Below are 20,527 nucleotides of genomic sequence, written 5' to 3' on the forward strand. Positions count from 1 at the left end.
TTGTAAATAAATTCATTTTTACATTAATAAATCCATACCAATATTATAAATGCGAAAGTGTGTTTGTTCGCTTGCGTTTCCTTCACGTGTCAACGGAGCGACCGATTGAAATATTTTTTGCATAGGGATAGCCGGAGAAATGAGAAGTAAAATATGATTATTATTTATTAAATATGAATTAAAAAAAAGTTCTATGGAAATACAAGACGAGTGATACTTTAATCCACGATCGTCCTTGATTTCTATAATAAATTACAATGAACTTCCTTTAAGAATTTTCACTTGCAAACTTAAATATTTTTTTAAAAAATACAATGAAAAAAATATATAATATACACTGAGGTGTGCACTATAATATATCAATGATAACCTACATAAACAATGAGGGATATTGTTTATAAATGAGTAGGCGGTAATGTAACGGAAGCAACTGAAAATGTTTGGAAATAGTGTACAAGTATGGATTTTGTCTAAGGGAAGAGACCATTGCAGGAGACTGCTGCGAGAAATTGCGTAGATTTATAAACTATTAAGCGTGTTGTCCAGATGTTTATTTAAATATATGTTAATGTTATAATTTCGTGATATATTATATTGTGTATCTATATTATACATTAATTTAACACATAACTTACATAAAAGTTTTTAATTCAGTCAGTATTGGGCATTCTCATTACGATTATTATGTCAACTGGCTGATTTGTTCTAGAAACGAATAATGCCAAAACGGCCGCGTCGAGCGCCACGTGTGTTGCGCGTCATATGTCAAAAGTATAATCTCAAAGAAAAATAGCCCTTGAGAAATAATGTTTGAAATACTGTTTCCCAAATCGAGAATCTTCAAAGGATTTGTGTAATCTGCAAGTTAACTCTAGGAGGAAAATTCCGCTACTAGATTTAATATGTTCAAAATGTAGTACACTTATTTGTATCACGAAATAAGCTGGAGTAATCGGCTAGTTCCTTGGCTCATTGCTGGCGCTGCGCTGGGCGCGCTTTATTATATTTTTATTTATATTTGGAGAAACATACGAATGGTGGCAATGATTTTTAAAAAAAAGTTATTATTTGTTTGTTTTTCTTTGAATAAAGTCACCGTAAAACATTTTTACGGATAGTCAAATATAATGGTAAGCTGCGCATAATCGCTTCTGTACACGAATCGCCCCTGATACCTACATCATTTAGGTATTCATTTGCAAACGTATGCATTCGCCTTATTAGCGAGCGTGAATTAGTCGCTTTAATTCGACAGGAGTTTTAAGAAAGCCTTTATTTATAATTTTTTTTTTTTTTAAATGTTTAAGGGGTTTTTTAACGAATTTTGTCTTAAGTTGTGGTCATTATTTAGGCTTATTTCGTAAAAAGTTTTTAAAAGATCTATTTCTGCAGATTTGTGTTTTGGTATGTTAGAAAAAGATGAACTGAAGCGACAAACTGTAGTTTGTTGTAGATACATTTACATAGAAGAGTTTTTTAAATCAGGTGACCCGACAGTGAGAAAAAAAAGAAACTCAGAAAAGCTAATAGCGCACCCGTCCAACCAGCCAACCCCCGTCTTAAACAATTTTGTAAATGTCCAAATTATTGTAGACTTATACTGTAATTAAACCCACATAGGATTTTATCTAAAAATACGAATATCTCAACATAGATTTTGTTCTGCAAGTTCTAGGACCAATTATTATACCTAGGCTCCACAGATATGGTAAACAGTAAGGCTGATATATTTGGTTCTGGACTTATATATAGATAGTTATAAAACGAGTCTGATTTATTTTTTTCTCTCAATATAATTCTATAACTTTTCGTTATGTTTAAATATGTTATTCTTTTTGCCTTTTCATATTTATGTATGTATTTCGTTAATATTTTTGTTTGCTTATATGTATTTGCCTCGTGGTGTAATGGTAAGCGCATTTGCCTACCATGCAAGAGGTCTCGGGTTCGATTCCCGACATGGTCATATTGAAATGTAATTTAAAATGGTGTTTTTATACTAGAATATATCATAGTTCCTGGACTGGTACCTGAAACGAAGGACTGATCACCTTAACTTCATGCAACAAAAATGTTCAAGATACGCTGCGATTGATGTATCAATGCAGCGCCCTATGCACCATTAGGTGCCGAAAGAGAAAAATGATGAATAATATGTATTTAACTACTTGTTACTATTGTTATAGTTATACAATTAAATATTTTTTTATTTTGTATTTATATATGTACGATGTAAGGTGTACATATGTACTTTTTTTTACATATGTTTGTTTAGTTTTTTTTTACTTAGGACTCACAACTTTTTTTTTTCATAAAGTCTTTATTCAATAAAATATACACATTATTACAATATTTATACATTATAAAGAAAACAACGTATTAAAATATATTTTGTTCTGATAAACTATTTAATAATATTATGTCATCGGGTGCTCAGACATTAGTTTTGATTAATAATCAAATAAAAAGAGTACAGACATAATAATGTATACGTATAAAATAATGAACATAAAATAAATTAAAATAATGAACAGATAAAAATAGTTTAAAGAAATAATTTTTAAAAAAAATAAAGTAAGAAAATAGAGTAAAATAATACAATTTTTGAGTTTGTCCAAATGTTCGTAGACAAATTGTTTAAAAATTGGAAAATTGTTTTCAGGCGTTGCTTGGTATGTGAAACAATTTAGTCAGATGAATCTCTTCACAACAATAAATGTTTCAGCTCTTTAACTTCACTAAAATCAACAGATGGAAGAATTGAAGAAATATGGATGTTCAATAATAGGAAAAATGGTGAATGTTACAGTGTGTAAAGTGGCCACATAAACCAGCCGATGACAGGTCATAAGCCCTGTAAATGCCTAGACTTCCATTTTCTCTTATTTAAGGTATTCTCCATCCTTGTTGTAATTTGGTAAAATAATAGATACAATTAAAATTAAAGAATAGCAATTTACTAGAATATATTTTAAATACATATAAGAAAAAATTAAACACATATAAATAGTGTGTGCTCCTAAATGTTATCAAAACAAGATAAAAAAATAAAACACAGTAAATCGAAAATTTTAATTCATATCTACAAAAAAAATAAAAATAAGAAAATTATTTGTTCAATATATGTTAAAGGCAATTATGCCGTATAAATAAATAAATATAGATGAAGATAATAGCTTTGGTAGATTTCTTAATCGAGATGAAGGGATTTTGGGGAACATTATGAAGATTTGACGAATTTTTACGAGTCAGTCTTCAACACCGGTAGCTTCGATTTCCCCTTTGAGTATATTAATGTAAAACAGAAAGGCAAACAGCAATCGATCGATAGGATACTGAATATTTAAAGAGGATGCGCCAGGCATTATGATGTCACGTAGAATCATTGTACATTGTAGAATATTGTAATAATTTTTCAAGCACAATGAGGTAGTTCAGTGGTTTAAAAAAATAGATAATTTGACCGTCAATTTTTTTTTAAACCATTTTTATCTATCGTATTTTCGTCGCTATGCTTTTTTAAAGTTTTGTACTTTTGTAATTACTCCGCCCGTGACGTCACGAGTTGCCGCCGGTGACATTGAACAGTAGAACCCCGTAGCGACAAAGTACACTAAACGTTGAAAACAATGGCTGCCCGGAAACCGGACGCCGTACTTGATCGGTTGATTTAGAAGAACTTGTGAAGCAGTTCAGAATAGTTCATCATTATTAAAACTGTTTTTATTCATGTGTACCTGTTTAGTAAATAACAGCATTTATCGATATTATTCCTGGCCGATTAGATTTCTTTCCTTTCTTTCCCTTGACCAATTTTTATTTTACCTACCTCACATCAAGAAGAAATTCAAAATTAAAAAAATTGTTTGGAACAAAAAATACAACATTTTTTAAATTACTAAACATTGCATAAAAAAATCTTGGATTCGTTGGCGTCGTTGTAAAAGTTATCATAAATCGTTCCATTATTCATAGTTAGTTTCATCATCCAGTGTTTCATCATCCAAATTGAGGAACATCCTAATTGTATCAAAGGTAGGTCCATTTCCGTGTTCCTTTCCTTTCTTCAAATATTTTCAACCTTTTACAAAACCGAATGAAGTTAGTTTTTTGCTACAGACCGATTTTCGTTAACAGTACCTATGGATAAAACTTTTAAACTTTAAAGGGCAGTGTATCAATTAATTATTGTCAAATTTAAATACCTAAAAAACTAATATGTTTATTTAAATTCGGTTTCTTTTATTACCTTATATTCTTTAATATTTTTTTTTAGTTTTACTTATATTAGTAGTCTTTAATATAAACGATGGGAAAAGATACACCTTTGTGTATTCTCTCCCCTGCAATACATGCATTTTTTTTCTTGCTGATTTTATGTAAAATACATTTCTTACTTTTTATTCATACATATAAAACAAGTAAAATCCCACAAGGCGTTTAAATAAATGAAATATAAAAAAATAAATTAAAATATGTCATTTTTCTCTCGATTACATGGTACGATCCCTGCGCCGCTATTACTAACGCTCTCGGGGCCGTTGAAAACACTTTTATAGCGCGTATTTAGTATGTTAATACGCGCTATAAAAGCTTTTTCTTTTTTTCTCAATACACGAGTTAAAAGTTTTTTCTATGGCCGCGAAAGCGGTTCAGAATAGCGCCGATGGGCTGATATTCCGAACGCATTTATTGCGCGGTATAACGCGTATTTAGTACGAACAAACGCGCTATACCGCGCTATAAATTGATTACAAAGATGGTTCTACACTGCGATATTTTATGTTCTCGGGCAGACGGCAGAAACGTAAGACTGATCACCTCACCTTCACGTATCAAATTATCAATATATGCTGCATCTAGTATACCAATACAGTGCCCTATGCACCCTCGAATGTGGACAGGAGTATGATGATTTATAAATGTCTTATGGGCGTTATAAAATAAAATATCTAATTATCTTATCTAGTAAATTATCTTTTTTTTCTAAATATCTAACTATTTTTGCAAAGGGACGCTATGATTTTATATGATTTCTTAAAGGACGTCGGACCTACCCAATCCCCTGAAAATCAATAAATAACCTTTTATCTATTTACCACTTATTGTAATTAGGTGCTAGGGTTCTAGCATTTACTATTTATTGTAATTAGGTGCTATCTATTTTCTTATCGTCCCACGTTGCTATTTTCCCGATATAGGTATTTGTATTTACCTATCTAGAAACCCTTAAATCATCCGGAATAATAACAAAATATTTATCATTTGAATTAGGTACATATACTTAGATAAGTACTTCTATATGTAAAAATGTTCATACTAATTTATTTGTAGGTATCTTATCTTAACTCAAATTATTAAACTTACGGTTATTTAATAATGTTTGTATTTTAATATGTGTCTACTCAAAACGAACTTCTCTTTTAATGTAAAATTAAAGCAATGCTTAAAGTATCATCTATTTGATTTCTTTTCATTTTCTGTTTGGCGGAGTCTTCTAAGTAAATTAGTAAAGCACAAAAGATAATAAATAATCACAGAATGAGAGGCTATTTTATTTTTTCACTATAGCTCGAAATAATCCCGACTGAATGTGTATCCAAATAAATGTCGGGGACTTAATGCAAAAACCGTTAGAATTTTCCGTATTCTACTATCTCCCGTAGTCGCCCGGAGAAAATGATAACTTGGGGTGAATGTCGGCGGAGTCGCCTCGGTCGGGGGAGGAGCCCGATGGCCACGCCCCCGGACCGCGGGCCAATGGGAGGGCGCGAGGAGCGGTAGCCATGGCAACAGCGCGAGCGGGCGGCTGGAGGTCCGCGCCCGGCCGACGGCCGCTCAAACCCAAACAGAGCGTCCTTCTGTAAACACGGCCCACAGTCAGTGACGACCCGCCGACAGCGACAGTCGGAGAGTGTTAGTCGAGTGATGCGCTGAGGACAGCCGACATGCTGTCCCAGAAGCTGCCGTACGGTGAGGGCCTCGCCATGGGTGCCGGCCTGCCCCTGAGCCCGGGCCTGGCTCCCGCCTACAGCGTCAACTCCATGGGCTGCGTGCCCTCGCACCCCTCGCAGGGCTACTCCGGCTACGGGGCCGGCATGGGCGGCATGGGCGGCGTGCCCGTGTCCGCGTCCTGCATGGCCGCCGGCGGCTACTCCGGCCCGCCCGCCATGGGCTCGTGCATGGGCGGCTACGGCGCGCCCCTCACGCCCGTGGGCTCCATGAGCGGCGGCCGCGCCGAGCTGGGCGGCGACCCCGCGTCCCCGAACTCGGCGGCGCTCCAGCGCGCCCGCGCCGACAAGTCCTACCGCCGCTCGTACACGCACGCCAAGCCGCCGTACTCCTACATCTCGCTCATCACCATGGCCATCCAGAACAACCCGCAGCGCATGCTCACGCTGTCGGAGATTTACCAGTTCATCATGGACCTGTTCCCCTTCTACCGGCAGAACCAGCAGCGCTGGCAGAACTCCATCCGCCACTCGCTGTCCTTCAACGACTGCTTCGTGAAGGTGCCCCGCACGCCCGACAAGCCCGGCAAGGGCTCCTTCTGGGCCCTGCACCCCGACTCGGGGAACATGTTCGAGAACGGCTGCTTCCTGCGACGCCAGAAGCGCTTCAAGGACGAGAAGAAGGAGACGGTGCGCCAGTCGCACAAGGGCGGGGAGCGCAAGGACGAGCGCGACAAGGAGCGGGGAGACGACCCGCTGGCGCTGCTGCACGCCCCCGAGCTGTGCCTGGGGGAGGAGCTGCGCCCGCTGCCGCTGGAGCACTACGGCCTGAAGCAGGAGCCGGCGGGCTACACGCCGCCCAGCCACCCCTTCAGCATCACGCGCCTGCTGCCGGCCGAGAGCAAGCCCGACCTGAAGATGTACGACATGGGCGGCTACGGCTACGGGGCGCTGCCCGGGCCCCCGCTGCAGCACGACTACTACCAGGGGGCGCTGTACCCCGCGCCCGCGCCGCCCTTGTGACAGTACCCCCTGGCCTAGGCCCGCTACCAGCGGCTGCCCAAGGGCCCCCCTCGGCCGCTCCCGGGGGACTTCCCCCACTAGTGATGTGACGCTACCCGCCACAGGACACCGCCGTGTGCTAACTAACCCGAATATACATTGTGAATAGTGTTGTGCCCTCCCGCAACCGGTCGACAGTCGACACCCAAACAATAAGGTACGACTTTACCACGATTATTACTAACATTAAGACGTGTACATTGTTACGGATAATTATTTCTCAATAGACCTAATTCAACTAATGTTTAATTACGTCGAAATAATTTTTATTATCAAACTTGCTCGTTCGAAGCATTCTCATTTTGTAATTATTATTATGGATAAACTTATATAACGCATGTATAAACTCGGTCGTCCCGAGGAAAGTACGGCGTACCTAATATAGATTTATAGATATTTTATATTTGTCGCTATATTTTTTGTTACAATTAATTATGTTGCTGGAAATGATCTTTGAACATTGCCCCCGAATATTCACCGATCACTATTCAATGTATATTGTTACACTGTGCCATGTTATCATGACCCAATCATTGTTTATTTTTAATTATTGTAGTTCAAAAGTCATTACCGTTACTGTATCCAAATTTCAATCGAACGATGGTACGTACGCAAGGTGCATATATTTCTAACACGTAGGTAATATAAAATAGGCATATTTATTTTCCACGATGATTGATCATTCTATTTTAATATTTATATGACGCAATGAAGACCGAATCAGAGCGGGTTTGCAGAATTTTTAATATCGGACGTGATTTGGGGATTAGCGAGGGTAATCTGGCTTTATATTGTACATCACATCCGCACTCAATAACGTCAGATGCGTCACGTACGCCCATACAGAACACGAAAACACAAGGGCAATAAGAGGAACAAAGTGTTATTCAACTTTACGCAAAACTTACCGAGATAATAGCCATTTGTAACGGGAACTACTCGTATAACAATAAATGCATCGTAACATAACAATATTATAAATAAAATAACACTTACATTCCCTTTTCTGCGCCAAATGGTGAATAGGGCACTGCATTGGCACACCTATCGCGATGTATCTTATTTGATTTTTTGTTACTCGAACGTAAGATGGACTTCAGGTGCCAGTCCAGAGACTATGAAATATTCTAGTGTGAAAACACTTTTTTAAATTAATATTTATTGTCAATCATGTCGGGAATCGAACCCGAGACCTCTTGCATGGTAAGCTAATGCGCTGACCACTACGCCACAGTCCGAATTTGTAACTTTTCTACGTATCTGTTGATTAAACAGTTAAATATTTTTATTCCAATGACCAGACTCCCAAATGTTTTGATCACGTTTATCGTTGATAATTCCGAGATGTTCTTAAATTATATTTTTCTGAATATGTAATTCGATTGCAAAATTAAATGCGCATATTGTCATACCAAACAAACAATTGATTATTTTATTTTCTAAGCTTCTAAAAGGCTGCATTATTATCAAATAAGAAATTATCTGCGTTTTATAAAAAAATAAAAGCGAATTGCTTGTAAAATATTTTTTATTCTCCTTATATGAATCGATAGCGCAAAATGTAAATCTGTGTTTTCCGCAAAATTTAAATAGCTTAAATAAAAATCAAATTAATGAGTTTCTGGAAATAAAATTCTTCTTTCAAAGTTTGAAATATTCGTGTTACGGAGTTTGATTTAAATATTTTTCTCTACCTTTGTTTTTTCTGCATCTTTTTTCTTCACCTCTGATAATGAAGTTTATGAAGGCTTCGTTCTATGGTTAAGAATTACGATTCATTCATACCCTTTTTGTCTATCTCACGGGTGGCTTATGCATAGTATTCGGACCCGTCTTCGCCCCCACTTGAGCACGCACCACACTTTATGGCCTCCTTTTGCCGTCATGAATGGACCTTTTTTTCCTAATGCCCCTAATATGTAAAAATCCGTTTGCGAGTATCGTAAAAGTAATGCATCATTGGCTTTGTGACGCCTTACACACAAAACTCACTAAATCCGACATGGGAATTTTCACGCCGATACACCCTTTGTATTTTGTAAATAAAAAAATATTTTATACATAAAAATGTTCACATTTAATGCGAAATACAGATATTATTAGAAATCGTCACATAATCCGAACCATGTATTCAATTTGATCTAAATTTGCTTTGTATCTCTGGTCGCAGTGTTAAAAGTTCATTATTTTTTTAACTCACCTATGTTTTTTTACATCAATGTTTTATTATTAAGAATCAAAATTGGGCAAAAGCTAACATACTTTCATTTACATTTTACTCAGTTGGGACTTCACACTTTGTAACCTCAAGAACGTGGATATTTTTATTTTAGAAACTGAATTATTTTTTATACAAATATATGACCGGCTTTTACATTTCTCAAAGTTGCAAAAAAAAAAAATACCAATTAAAAAATTCTGTCCATTTTTAATATTTTCTCTATAAACTATATAATTCAATTTATGTCAGCAAATTGTGCCTAATAATCTTAATAATATACATTGTATAATATGAAATAATGTTTTCAAATAGCTCAACCGACACAGATAACCTTATAAATAATAATAAATAGAACTCTTTTTGAATGCTATTTGAAGTATCAAAGAAAAACTTGTTAAATGGGAAAAGAATTGACTAAAGCATATTTAATTATTTTAAATAAAAATGCAATGAAGTTCAGTGGTTCTTTTCATATTTTTTATTTGTTATAGGACTATTAAACTTAGCTCAATATGTATCGTATTCTCATCGCTATGATTCTTTAAAAGTTTTGTTATTTTTTAATTACTCCGCCCGTGACGTCACTAGTTCTCATTGGTGAGTCGTCCTGCCATTAAAAAATAGAACCCGTAGCTGTCGAAATATACTAAACGTTGAAAAAATTACTTCCCAGAAAGAAAGAAACCGGAAATCTATCACTACACCTAACAACGCTTTCATTGATAGGTTGATTTATAAGAACTTGTGACGTCGTTCAAAGTAGTCCATTTTTGTGCAAACCAGTTTTATGAATTTTTTCATGCATTTTCGAGAAAGTTCGTCGAACAATTAAACGCTCTATTTTTTACGGCGAGTAAGAATTTTTTTTTTCTGTCCAATTTCCCATAGCACTGAACTTCCTCATGGAACCAAGAAATTACAGTAGATCATGTTAATGTAATAAAATTCATTTAAACCGTATTATTTAGAATTTTGATGTATTTTATTTTATGCCCATATATCTACATGCTTTCACGATGGTAGGTCAAATAATTCGTAATTATGCCAAAATTGTTCTTTTTTAATAAATATGTGGCTTGGATGTATAAAAGCCAATTTTGTAAATCGCAATAACACAAGAGAGTAATTTTTCAGCCATTCTGTGCCGTCATAGTGAACTAGCGTAGCTTGGATCTAAAGAGGCCAATGTCGTAAATCGGAATTTTGGAGGAGAGTTATTTTTCAGCCATTTCGAAGCAATATAATAAATTATTCGACATGTTTGATAACGAATGTTAATTAAAAACATTGCCACGTCGCTGCTTAAATTCAAAAGGACAATAAATCGAAATTTGTCTTATTTCCGTAGAGGCAATCAAAGTTTATAACGTGACTTTTTGTTTTTTTTTATAACCTTACTTATAATATTTATGTTTTTTATATCATTAGATGCGTTCTTTTAAAACTGTATTTATCTTATGGAGTTTCATGCTAACTATCACCCAGAAAGCGGCGGCGATGGCGGTTTTGCTCTGAAGTTAGTCACCAAAACGCAAAATGCCAAAAGGGATGTTGTGCGATTTGGGTAATTTAAAATGCAAAATCCACGGGAGCCTTTTTCTCAAAGAAAAATATGACCGATTTAAATCTCACAAAATTTTGGGGTTTTGGTTTGTGTTCCCTTTGAATTTACGCAGTTATGCAATAACTAAACATTTATTTTTAAAAAAAAATATTGAACCTCGAAAAAATGTTGGCTAGAAAAAAATGAAATATGATATTGGCTCTTTTAGACCCAAGACGCAGATATGTATGTGTCTATAAAATATTTCAATATACACGTGTTTTAATTGACATCAACCCTCTACAAAATGTTGGTAAGTAACTAAAATAATTTGACATTGGCCCTTATAGATTCAAGCCACAGGTATATTCCTATAAGGCATACATTTTTTAGATCTTTTAATTAATCAATTAATACCCCCGAAAAAAATGTCATTGATGAAAATGATTTTCTTTCTTCGACGATTTTTTCAAATTTGAATTAGTTTAATATTTGCAAGTCACTGAAACGTTGCTGTGATAATAATAATATATTATAATAATGCCAATACCTTTGGCCAATTTTCCTTTCGTTTTCTCCTTCACAGCTTCTTTTAACTGATCCAATAGATTATTGTATATGTTCGGTTATAGTGACCCAGTTTTCTCACCTATAATTATGTTCATACGTGCATATTTGTTGAGGATATTTGGTACCATCATAAATATATTAGAATTTCTGATTGATCGATTGAACCGGCGAATAGAAGATAAATCACGCGATATAACTTCGAAGTACTTTTATCTAAGAAATTCCTAATAAATCTAACGCTATTTATCGGAAATCAAATGAAATCATTTATTTCATGACTGAGCCAATAAAATTCATTCATATCTATCGTGATAACTCATTGATTATTTAAAAATTAAACTATTAAAATTTTACAATATACTACTCATTCATTCATGGGTTGTTTTTTATTATCATATTAGTTTAAAAAATCATTTACATGTTTTTAACGTACATTAATTTAATTTTGTTAACGTCTGGATTGTTTGATCTAGTTATTTACATTTATTTCTAATGCAGATTTTTGAAAATTGGTTTTATTTTATTTTGATTTATATTAAATTAGGTACATTAATATAATTAAAGGTCAGTTGCGCAAAAAAAAAATATTTCTACAAACTTTAAGGTTATTCATTGTAGCGCAGAATGGGCGAACATAGTAGTTTTATCTTACTTTTTCATGCAGCTCATTTTGTTAACTTTGACGGAGAAAAAAATTGTTTGATTTTACTTTGGAGAAAATGCAACAATTATTTAGCTTTAAATTTTATTTTTTAACAATATTTTTTTATGCAACTGGCTTCAAAGTACGTTTGTCAACCAGTAACATATTCAACGATATAGCGAAATCGTTGAAATCAGCTTAATGTCAGTCAATTTAATGTCACTTCAATGGTAATTTAAAAATATCTGGATATATTTTATATTTCTTTTCCTTTTGGTTCGACCCCAGGAGTTTGTAGGAAAGCCCGCATATTCCTCTCCTCGCGGTCCCTCTTCGTCTGGCAATGTGATGTGTAGTTTATATCTCCTTAATTTTGATCCAACACTACGAAGTCATCCTCTATATAACGGTTTCTTCCAAAATAATCAATATCCAGGACATTTATTATAGCAAAATGTAGCGCATTTCTTTAGTGTGGTGATTTAAAAAAAAAATCCATTGCTGTCGGGAATAGGTACGATGTACTTTAAAATGATCGAACTAAATTGTGAGAACGAAACGATATTAAATTTCATATTTCGGTGTTTTTTTCTTCCTTTAAAAATCTTCTTTGTAAACTAATTCAATTATCAATATTAAAGCTCGTCGTGAGGCATGGTCGTGAAAGAAATCTCGTAATATTATTACAAGCGTGAAAAGAAGTATTTTGGAGTTACTTAAACATGTTAATTTGTGAACTGTGAAACAAACCGCTCCATTAGTATCCAAAACGATTCTTCTAAAATGGTCGTACGAACATTCTAACAGATGTTAATTCTTTACTGAATAACGTATGACGGTGCCTTGGAAGCTGTCGACTATAGAACATTAAAAAAATATGAATTCTTGTATTTTCCTATAAATGAAAACATTTATTTATTCAGGATCCACCGAGTCATACTCAAATTTCGCAAAACTTGATTAGTTTAATTATCCCCTTTATATTTTCATCATCATCATCAATGGCGCTACGCCTCGTTATGGACCCTAGCCTCCTCCGGAATCTGCCTTCATTCCTCCCTGCATCCTGCGGCTCTTCTCCAGTTCGTCAGGCCAATCGCTCTCATGCCACTTTCCACATCACCCGGCCATCTTAATTTCGGTCTGCCTCTGCTTCGTCTGCCTTTCGGAGTAGTGTTCAGAAGTTTACTGGGGGTACCACCATCATTCATTCCGTGTACATGATCCAGCCATTGTAATCTAATTATTTATATCAATTGTGCAATGTCGGGTTCGCCTTGCAGTGCCTACAATTCATGATTAAATCGTCTTCTCCACACTCCATTTTGGTTTACAGCACCAAATATCTTCCTAATTGTTTTGCTTTTTAATGCTCTAATGACATATTTTCATTTCTTTCGGCCATTAACCAGTATTGGCCACCATATGCAATAACCGATCTGAGGAGAGTTATTTAAATAATGTTTTTACTCAATTTGAATATTTAAATTTCTGATGATCGGGGTCCGATGTCTTGCATGATTAACCGTTTTGGCACTTGGTTAACCGTTTTCTCGGTAATGTATCCTGTAGGAAACATATGATCTCATTTTTTCTCATGAACTAAAATACGTGTAAAACAGTATTCAGTTAAAACTGCTTTACCGTATTTTTCGTTCTAAATTGTTTTTCACAATTCATAATAAACTTTGATTAAACCAAAAAAATTATTGGGATTTTTAAGCCTTTACAACCATCAAATGCGTAAAAAATTATTTTTTCGTTTCGCCAAGATAAGGGTTATACTCGACTTTATCTTGTTTCTGAAATATATAAGGTGAAAAAATTATAATTAATTGCATGAATCATAAACGTATGTATTTCTGATTATTCTAAACGCTTGGAAAATAAATCATTATTGATTTTTTACTTTTGAAGTTGAAATAAGTCTTGCTCTGTGTTGAATTTAGCGGTAATCAAAAAATAATATTGCATTTATTTTATTGATAAGATTTAGTTTTCACCTTGAAATAAATGAGATAAAGCCTACTTTGATTCTCTGCTATAGCATACTTTTGATGGTTCTTAATATTAACAATTATTCTTAAATGGCTCTTAAAGACTACCTAAAGTAATTTTATGTCAAATGTGTCAGGGAAAAGTGTTTCGATTAAAAATATTAAGAAATAAATTACAACAGCAGTTTATTTAGTAAAAAAATACGTTGTTTTGTAGAGTTTGTTAATGACGATACGAAAAGACTCGTAGATTTTCTCTTCTAATTTCGACAAACGCTTTTAAAATCAATTTATTAAAATCATCTTTATCCACGGTATGGCAAAAACCAGGCAGTGGGCATTTTGTATCCTTAAACAAAATTTTCCTTCTTTTATTGCACGAATAATCAATTAATAAATAGTAAAAACATTATCTACCTGGAATTTTAAAAATCAAAAGTGTTTGCTTAACATGCCCATAGATGCCACAATTGAAAACACAACTAGAATCTTAAAATGAATTGTCACTTCAATAAACTGGTTTTTATACATTTTTTCTTAACATTTCAGACAGGTGTTCATCCCAAATTACGCCCAGAGATCTCAGCTGTAAAAGCACTTAAAGCTTGTTTTATATAATTCATCAATTTCGTCTCGCAGCTAATTCATTAGTTTGTGTATGACGCATGACTAAAATTATTTGCAAATCAGAATTAGCTAGAAAAATTGCTTCACCATTGTTGTAATTATTTATTCATTATCTACAGCAAAAAGCAGATGTTTACTTGATTTATTGGGCAATGAAAATAATATGTAGACGAAGCTATTCTAAACAGGATTAAGTTTTTAAAAATCATATCGTATGGTAACATTAACGATTCTAATAAAATTTTACTTAATTTTTCTCCTCTTAAAATGATCTGTGTTGGACACTTCAATCGTATTAATACTCGTACATAAAATTATTATTTATCTAAACATTACAAATAAACACGTGAATCTATTGAAAGTGTGGGTATATTTTTCAAAAGGAAATTAAAATTATAATGCGTTATTGTCATGATGTTTTAGATTGATTTTGCCTTTTAAGTTAAACAGTATTTTAAAGTTTTTTTTATTAAAATCTTTTATGTTCAAATTTTGAGATGAGATAGAATATTTTTCAATTTAATTTAATAAAAAAATTCCCATAAATATAAAAACAAGTATTCGTACAATTTCGATCCATAAAATAACGTGACATAATATTCATGATATTGTGTGCATTTTTACATATTTTTATTACCTTATCAATATTATAACATATTAAAATTCCATCCCGAGTGTGGGTTTATAGACTCGAAGCTGCTAACAAACACAAATAGTTCAGGCATTTAAACCTAGTGCATATTAAAAAAACACATGTAAAAGCACATGCAAAAATCTAGATACATTTTTGGGTGGAAATGTCGGTAAATATAAGCTAAATTTCCCAACTGAAATCTCAAAGATTTTAAGTGTCACCATTACTTCATATTTAAATTTCGTCTTCCACATTGACTGGCTTTGTCAAATTCAACTTATCTCACTGGTGGACGTCCTTGTTGAGGTCTCGAGGTCTCGGTCTCCACTCAGGAACCAGTTTATCATCAGACCCTGGTGCAATATGCCTGTCTATTCACACTTCAGCATCCTCTCAACTGTCACAATCTTTGTTTAACTTTGAGCCTATTCAGTTTGTATTCTGTCTCAACGTTTTCAAATCGTGGCTACTGCGAGAATTATTATTTATACTCGTTATTTTTTTATGTTTTCCCCCTTTTTTAGATAGGTAGAAATATTTGCCATATTTGTTAGTCAAACGTCAAATTATTAATGTTTTTTTTTAGTCCGGAATTAAAAATAAAAATGTAGTTTCCTATAATATCACGATGAGCGTAAATCTAATCAGTTTACAAATTATTTATTATCCTACAAAACTCGTAGCAAATGACGTTCTGATAACATTATTCTTTCAGTTGAATGATTTAAAAAATATTTAGTAGGGACGTACAAACTACAAACAATCATTAATACTAATATTCTGTAAATATTTTAAAAAACGAGCATGTTATCAGAAACACAATGTTCTACTTAAATTTAACGTAATTTCCTTATAAAAAACCCAGAATATGCATTTCCATAAATAAGAAAAATGAACAGTTTGTGTGTTATAAACAATCATACATCAATTTACTACGATAACTTTTTCACAACGTTTTCTTTCGAAATTTGTTTGATTAATCTTTCTGAATAAATTAATGTTGGTACTACGACGGAGATATGATTTGTTTATGAAACTAATCTGAATTTGAATCGGGCTGTGGTTCCGTGGCTAGTGTCTCGGACTCACGGATCGAAGGTCCGTGGTTCGAATCCCACTCTACCCCAACTTGGTTCCCATTTTCTAATAGTGCGTTAAACGTACAACTCGTTGAAAATGGCCATCAAAATGAAATATTTGCGTAAACTATAAGAACGCAAATACTTCTTTAAAAAAAAAAAAATTATCTTTGCAATTTTTTAAAATAAGAATGTGTAATGGGCAAAAAATTTCATGTAAAATTTGTCAACCAATTCAATTTTGTATTTCCGTCAATAATTTTAACGTTTTTTTATGTTTAGATCCCAAGAATCATCAACTCTCATGAAATGTATTTATCGTACCTATTTTATCGTAAATAATCGGAAAACAAAAAAATGGTGTATCATTTCTTGAAAAGCATTTTCTATTGAATAGGTACTACGATTATTAAATCAATATTGTATTATTAATTGTAATAGACTCGTGTTGAAAAGCAAGAGTATTTGTATATATGTATTTGTGTGCTTTGTATTTATTACTTCGTTCAGTGGGTAAGTACATATTGAATTAATACATAATCTCAATGGTAAAGGAAGTTTTGTTTTCATGGCAAATATTTACCAAAATTTTACTTTACTTACCTACTCCTGTCTATAGACTCTTCACATAATAATATTTAATCAAATAATCGTCGCTGGCACATTGCATTGTTTAATTTTTATTCATATTTATACGTAAGAACACATTTTATCTGGAACATAACTATTTTAGGCAAGCCTTTTGATTATACTTTGTTTTGTAAATTTATTTGCTTTTTATAAATAAGTTGTTAGTATAGAAATTCGTTAATTCAGACAGCTTATCAAAAAAAAAACTTAATCATTTTGAACAATGGATCTTGTAATATTTATTATATACAGCTCATAGTGGAGGGAAGACAGAGGGTAGATGGGGTATGGGACGTAAAACAGCATCATGACTTAAGAATTTTCGGCAGTGGTTTGGAATTCCAGATGCAGCAATGCTCATCAGAATGGCCCAGGATCGAGGGAAGTTTCAAGTAATGGTCGACGAAATAAGAATAATAAATATTTTACCCTCACTTAATGAAAATATTTCAGCTAAGTACCATTTTTAGTCTCCGAAAATTTAATTTCCAAGCTGTTATTAAATGCAGTAATTTTATGCGAAAAACAAACGTTAAATAAATTCAACAATAATTGATTTTTTTAATGCACTAAATTTAATTATTTAAAGACCGGTTTCTGAACCAACCAAGAATAATCCGTATTCCGTATATATTTATTTTTCTGACTATTTAAATATTTATGCACAAAAAAAAAATCTTTAAACATTAATAATGTAAGCTATCAATTTTTGTAATTATGCTGTAAACAACATAATTCGCTTTAAATTATTATGAAATAAAAAAACCTTTTTTATTGTCTGTTAAAATATCGGTAATCAGATGGTAAAAGGGACCATCTGTATTGTTTTCTGTTTTTTAGTTTACAAAAGTTTAAATTAATATTTTAGTAAATACAAAAAAAACACCATCTTAATGATTCTAAAATGGTAATTTATTATTAAAAAGCAGCACTAAAATATTTTAGTTAGTCTTAAAATTGAGTCGTATTTCAGCTCACTCGAATATTTTTAAAAATTACAGATGGTCGTTTCTGCCATCTGACTACCGATATTTAAAGCATCAAATTTTCATTTTACCTTCAAAATATTATTAAATGGCATAAATCGTATTAACTTTTACCACATCATAAACATTTTTGTCTATGTCAGAGCATAGAGCTATGTATTTGCAATCGCACCTTTTCGTCACCGGCATTTTGAAATCATTTTAACCGCCTATTTTCAAACAGTTGTATGTAATATATTTTAATAGTAATTTCGAGATCTACGTTCACTGAGGTAAAGATTCCGCTTGCGTAAATTGTGGAAAGAAGACTTGACATATTGCGTACATATCATAGATCTGTGAAAATACTTAGCAAATAAAAAACTAAACTCGCGTATTTTTGCGTCACCATTTTACACATCGAGGTTCCGAGGTTTAAACGCAATACCTATTTAGAATTCGAGGATTTTTGAAATTGTTACAAACCCTTCTCATTACTTTATTTCTAATAATCTCTCTCTTTGATGGCGTTACAGCCCATAACGAGTTTAACTTTAACTAGTCTGTGCTCAGCCGCCGTCTTCCAATTTCCCACCCGGAGAAGCTTCGCTGTATCCTTACTAGCTTCTATAATAATCCATGAATTTCAATTACCTATACATATTTATCACTATTGTATACATACAATTATATATTACAACACAACCTAGAATTGGTATCAAAGTCAAAGAAGCTAGTCAGTTTTTATCGTAATTGCGTAGGTACCTACTATATTTTAATCGATTTTTCAAATTAACTTACTCAAATCAAATTAAATTCATAAAAGTTCAGTATTTATATTAAAACTAGTATCAAGGAGTCATCTCTTTGATTCGAAAATATTATCGGTCACAACGAAATCAGTGTGGTAACAATCTATAAAAGAAACTAGCAAAAATTAATTTAATTTAAAGATTAGAGAAGCTTTAAAGTTGATTTTTTTTACAAAGCTAGCAATCAATGGCTCTTCTTGTGTTTGCTGTTATATTACGAAGAGACATTTGAGTTGTAGATACACGAGTTTGGTGACAATTTAACGGATATTGCTTTATGGCAGTGTGGTGGTATTTTGGAGGTTATCTTTGAGCAAACATTGAAAAAGTACAGAAATTCCACCGCGCCCATTTTTCTGACGCCTGCGCCTTGTATTAGGGAAACACGCGTAGCGATAATCGCCAGGTAAACATTTTACATCTTGGCAAATTTTCCTATAGAATTTACGAGCCAGGGAGGCGATAATCACCCAGTACTTTACCAGCTAAAATAAAAGAAATATCTACATATAAAAAAAACATTTGTCATGCTTATTTTAGAACATTCATTTGAGAAACACTAATTAAAATAAATTATTTAGCGATGTTTTTGGAACTTTAAATTAATTAGACATTGAACTAAGTGTCAAGAATCATTAGTTATCTCATCTTTATCTTCATTCCTTCTTCTCACCTAATAGTGCATAGGGCACTGCATTGGTACACAGCGCATCTTGATCATTTTTATAACACGAAGGTTAAATTATCAGTTTGGTATATTATAGCGTAAAAGCATCGTTAAAATAAAATATTACATGTCAACCATGCCGGGATTCGAATCCGAAACCTCTTTCATGATAAGAAAATTTAGCACTTACAGTAAAAGTAGTACTTTTCTATAAATACTTTTCCTACCTACTCAATATTGTTAACCAAACTGATGGCAGTAATTTTTAAATTAACATAATATTGTACTTTGCACATAATTTGTTAAAACAAAAAAATAAAATTTAACCTTTTTTTTTTATTTAATGTGTTATTTTCGCCATATGCAATTTTCTGCATTTTTAAAACCAGACTTCCAAATTGCTGCATTTAGATTTTTTATCAAAGATAATTTTCAAGTGCTAGACACTTAAATATTTATGATAAAAATTGAGTTCGATTAATTTTTGCGATTACTTCAAAAGTACTCTTATCGAATATAGTGATTTTATGGAGCTTTTTATTTACACATATTTATGAAAATCGCAAAACTATTTTTTAGAAATCAGGTTTTTATATTTTCATAATTATACAACTATTTTTTCATGTTTTATCAATTTTAATGTTTTTATCCGCACAGGGACAAAAATAATTTGAAAAGCAGCACGTACATTTGTTTATACTGAAGACATACTAATATTTCTTAAATTTCAGTTTTTTAAACATTTCATAAAATTGATGGGATCTTTCAAAGCGAGTAAGTTCACTTAACCTAACCTACAACATGTCATAAGCCTTGGAAATGTCTAGGATGGAAAAAGTAAAATGGAAAACACGTGATTAGATATTTTTCAACATTCTTGTACAACGTTCGCAGTTTATTTTTATCATTTTTATCTTGTTCAAACAGTGAAATATTTTCACTTTACTCACCTTAACGATATTCAAATACTGAAGTATAGCATAATACATAAAATGCTCAAGATATAAAAATATTCCTAAATCTAAACCCATGTGTTAATCTATCAAACAAGCTGTAAACCAATAAAACTTTGATATGTTCCGCCAAAAAGGAAAATGCATTGCTTGAAAAACAAGAAATACCTTAA

General features: G+C 33.1%; 1 protein-coding gene across 1 annotated transcript; it reads left to right on the top strand.

Moving 5' to 3' along the window:
* The first annotated feature begins 5,876 nt into the window (after positions 1–5,876).
* fkh (fork head box protein) lies at positions 5,877–20,490 on the top strand. Its single transcript, XM_088240644.1, has one exon. The coding sequence runs from the start codon at positions 5,949–5,951 to the stop codon at positions 6,972–6,974; it is 1,026 nt and encodes a 341-aa protein (XP_088096770.1). The 5' UTR covers positions 5,877–5,948; the 3' UTR covers positions 6,975–20,490.
* Positions 20,491–20,527: the final 37 nt, after the last annotated feature.

Source organism: Micrasema longulum, unplaced genomic scaffold (genome assembly GCF_059751315.1).
Source record: "Micrasema longulum isolate JH-2025_06_02 unplaced genomic scaffold, ASM5975131v1 h1tg002541l, whole genome shotgun sequence".
In the NCBI taxonomy this organism is placed as follows: Eukaryota; Metazoa; Arthropoda; class Insecta; order Trichoptera; family Brachycentridae; genus Micrasema; species Micrasema longulum.

What these genes read in the sequence shown, in the direction of transcription:
- fkh (XM_088240644.1), top strand. Translation starts at nt 5,949, where the DNA reads ATGCTGTCCCAGAAGCTGCCGTACGGTGAGGGCCTCGCCATGGGTGCC.